The sequence below is a fragment of the Tasmannia lanceolata genome, unplaced genomic scaffold (genome assembly GCF_043159265.1).
Source record: "Tasmannia lanceolata isolate RefF3 unplaced genomic scaffold, GAP_Taslan_0.1 ptg000013l, whole genome shotgun sequence".
Classification (NCBI taxonomy): Eukaryota; Viridiplantae; Streptophyta; class Magnoliopsida; order Canellales; family Winteraceae; genus Tasmannia; species Tasmannia lanceolata.
In genome coordinates this window covers 48,246,550-48,249,883 of record NW_027518690.1, presented here as the reverse complement: position 1 = coordinate 48,249,883, position 3,334 = coordinate 48,246,550, and the positions used below count along the sequence as shown (strand labels likewise).

Below are 3,334 nucleotides of genomic sequence, written 5' to 3'. Positions count from 1 at the left end.
CGGTTCCACCGGTTTTGGCACCCCTTACTCATAATCATTGGAAACATTCGGTTTCGGTTCGGTTTGATCCCCAAACCGAACCGAACCAAACCGAAACCGAATTTTCGGTTCGGTTCGGCCAATTTTGCCACCCTTGGCCCCAGCAACCCATCAAGCGACCCACCAAACCAGCACTCTGCAGTTTTATATTGACATAATTGGGCCCCCATAATTTCATTTTCAGCCGCACTCTCTTTCCCCAATCATACCAACAACCCCATGGATTCCATCAATGGAAGCCATCGTCTAAGAAACTTAGCTCAACAACTCCGTCTCTACAAACCCCCTTCTTCCGAAATTAACAACGAGGAAGAACAAGAAAGGGCAAAAAATGTAATTTCTCAGGTGGGTTTGCCTGAATCTAAAGCCCCAATCCCTCCTTCAAAATTCAGACCCAAGAGAGCTGCTGTTCTTATTTGCCTCTTTGAAGGAGATGCAGGGGATCTGCGTGTTATTCTTACCAAACGTTCTTCTAAACTCTCCACTCACTCTGGTCAGTCAAAAGAGAAAGATGAAAAAAATCTAATAGAGAAAAAGTTTTGTTTGAAATATGTAAAATATGTTCTAATCGTTTTTGTTATGTTTTTGTGCGTAACAGGGGAAGTGTCTTTGCCGGGAGGAAAGAGGGAAGAGGGAGATGTTGATGAGTTTGATACAGCGACTAGAGAAGCCAAAGAAGAGATTGGTTTGGACCCATTGCTTGTTACGCGTTTGGCCGTTCTCGAACCCTTCTTGTCCCTGGTATGGGATCCTAATTTGGCTTTTTTTCTTTTCTTTCTATTGATTGCACTTTCTATGAACTGCAATCTGAAAAATAATAACCCAGATTGCCCATTTGAGTGTGATTGAAATGCGCCCTTATGTAACAAATTCAACATCCGAGATTAGATGTTTCTCAGTGTCAAACACTCAAACCTACTGTAATTTGGGCTTTTTTCATTGATTCTACTTAACGTCGTGGTTTTTAATTTTGGCAGTAACGGCTGAAATATTTTGGTTTGGGCTGCAGCCGAAACTAAATACAATTTGGATTCGGAAAAATACCAGATTTTGCCCGAAATTTAGAGATTTTTCCGAAATTTGCAGAACGTGCAAATTTTCATATAAATGAAAGCCTAACAAACAACGAGATTCCTTTAAGATATTTCTAGAAAACCATAAAAAAGAAGAAGAAAAATTAGTGTTGAACAATCTTACCTAGATTTTGGCCGTGATTTTAGTACCGAAATTTCGTACTTTTGCTGATGACCGAAACCAAAACCAAAACCAAAATTTAAAACCTTGCTTCCTGTGAACTGCAATCTTAAAAAACCCAAATTGCCCATTTGGGTGCACCCTTCTGTCACAAATTCTACATCTGAGATTAGATGTTTCTTAGTGTCAAACCATTCTTGATGCCTGTAAGGTCCTTGAATAGAGTCGATTCCAGTATGTCAAACCTCATACCACTACCTTCTTGACCTGCAATCATGATACATTGATAATACAACCATGGCTTCCTCCGTTTTTCACTTTGCTTTGTGATCAACCTTCGTCTTTCCTATGTGACTGGATGATTTTAAACAAGCTCCATAGCTGGTATTTAGCACTCAATACTCAAACAACTGTCGCAATGCCTCAAGCTGTAATCTGGTATTTAGAGCTCAATATCTGGACAACTTTCAGATGTAACCTTAAGATCTTTAAATTTGTTGCCTAGGTCAAGCCATGAAATTTCCTTGCAAAGACCCTTCATTCTAATGAAGCTGTAGGATATGTTCCCTTATCTCATTGCCTACATGAGTCATTCATGATTGTTGCCAGTTTTGAATGATAAGGTCATTTTTACTGCTCTCTGTATGGAAAGCATTGTGTTCCCAGTCATCATCCATCATTATTCCAACTTCTCTAGCACTCTCTGATTATCTCATTGCCATTTAGATTCCAAGTCATAATTTTCTGCAACCCATATTACAAATGTTGTGCCTACCCCAGAGTGATCTAGTTTCATAATTATGACTAATTAGTAATTGGACCTCTGCATGCTAATGCCCTTATATTTATCTGGAAGTTAAGTAAGTTCTGCTCTCTCACCTGCAACTCTCAACTGTTGAGTTTTCCAACAGAAATATACAATAAGAAGAAGAAAAATAAGCACACAAACGCACAAAAAATGGTATTTAAGGTCGAAAATGTGTCTGCTGCTCAGATGGAAGGATGATGTTGATACAGCGTGCACATTTTATGCTTCAAAAGAATGCATATGATGCCCTGTTTGTTTCGGACTTTTAGAAGCCATTGTGAGCCCAAAACTGATTATTGGACTTAAATTTAAGGCCCTGTTTGAGTCCAATAATCAGTTTTGAACTCACAATCAGTTCCCAAAATCTTAAACAAACAGGACTTTAATCTTGTTTCCAAATTACAACTGAACAACTAGAGGGCCTTAATCTTATTTCCAAATTACAACTTAACAACTGAGATTAGATTTTTCTAAAGCTCCCATACAAATGAACAGAGGCAACTTGAGCATCACATTTGAAAATATCCAGCGCCTCTTTCTGCCAACCATTCCAGCTTGCATGTGTGTTGTTGTGAAGGTGTATTAACTTTAATATCTGATATTAGTAAATTGAACTGTTTTTAATCTTCTTTGCAGCATCTTTTGAGAGTTGTTCCTGTGATTGGTATACTTTCTGATAAGCAAGCATTCAAGCCCACCGTAAATGCCAGCGAAGTGGAAGCAATATTCGATGCGCCCTTGGAGATGTTTCTCAAGGTTTCTCTTTCTTGTTTTTTTTTTTTTTTTCCCTTTCGTGGGCTTTATGTTTTTGAAGTTTTTTTCCATAGTTTCATTTCATGGTGGATACAGGATGAGAATCGGAGGTTTCAAAGGGGAGAATGGATGGGGACTAAATATATTGTTCATTTCTTTGATTTCGAAGTGGATAATAAGAAATATGTGATATTTGGTTTAACTGCGGGTATTTTGATTCACGCTGCATCAATTGTATACCAGCGACCACCATCCTTTGAGGAGTTTAAGCCTAATTTTAAGATTCGTGGCTCTGTCAAGGAGGGAGATACAATTACATGAAGCCAAGAGTCATATTATGAATTGTCTGAGGAAAAAGTTTAAATTGTTCATGCAAGATCATGCTGTCCTTGTGAAATTTGTTTTCTGTATTGTAATGTGTCAATCCATGATCGAAAATTTGAAATCATACAGATTGAGAATAAATGTCTGCTCGTTCATGATAGAAAATTCCAAATCTTGTGAATCAAGACGGAATAATAAGATTAATGTTTCATAGTA

The 3,334-nt window shown here is 37.9% G+C and overlaps 1 protein-coding gene across 1 annotated transcript; it reads left to right on the top strand.

Moving 5' to 3' along the window:
- Nucleotides 1-208: 208 nt before the first annotated feature.
- On the top strand, nt 209-3,334 carry LOC143889298 (nudix hydrolase 22, chloroplastic-like). Its single transcript, XM_077393473.1, has 4 exons — nt 209-532; nt 638-780; nt 2,678-2,797; nt 2,891-3,334. The coding sequence occupies exons 1-4, from the start codon at nt 259-261 to the stop codon at nt 3,113-3,115; spliced, it is 762 nt and encodes a 253-aa protein (XP_077249588.1). The 5' UTR covers nt 209-258; the 3' UTR covers nt 3,116-3,334.

Bases quoted from the DNA above. Each gene is read 5' to 3' on its own strand.
- LOC143889298 (XM_077393473.1), top strand. From the start codon at position 259: ATGGATTCCATCAATGGAAGCCATCGTCTAAGAAACTTAGCTCAACAA. The intron at 533-637 runs GTCAGTCAAAAG...TGTGCGTAACAG, and splicing joins TAAACTCTCCACTCACTCTG to GGGAAGTGTCTTTGCCGGGA. The intron at 781-2,677 runs GTATGGGATCCT...TCTTCTTTGCAG, and splicing joins TCGAACCCTTCTTGTCCCTG to CATCTTTTGAGAGTTGTTCC.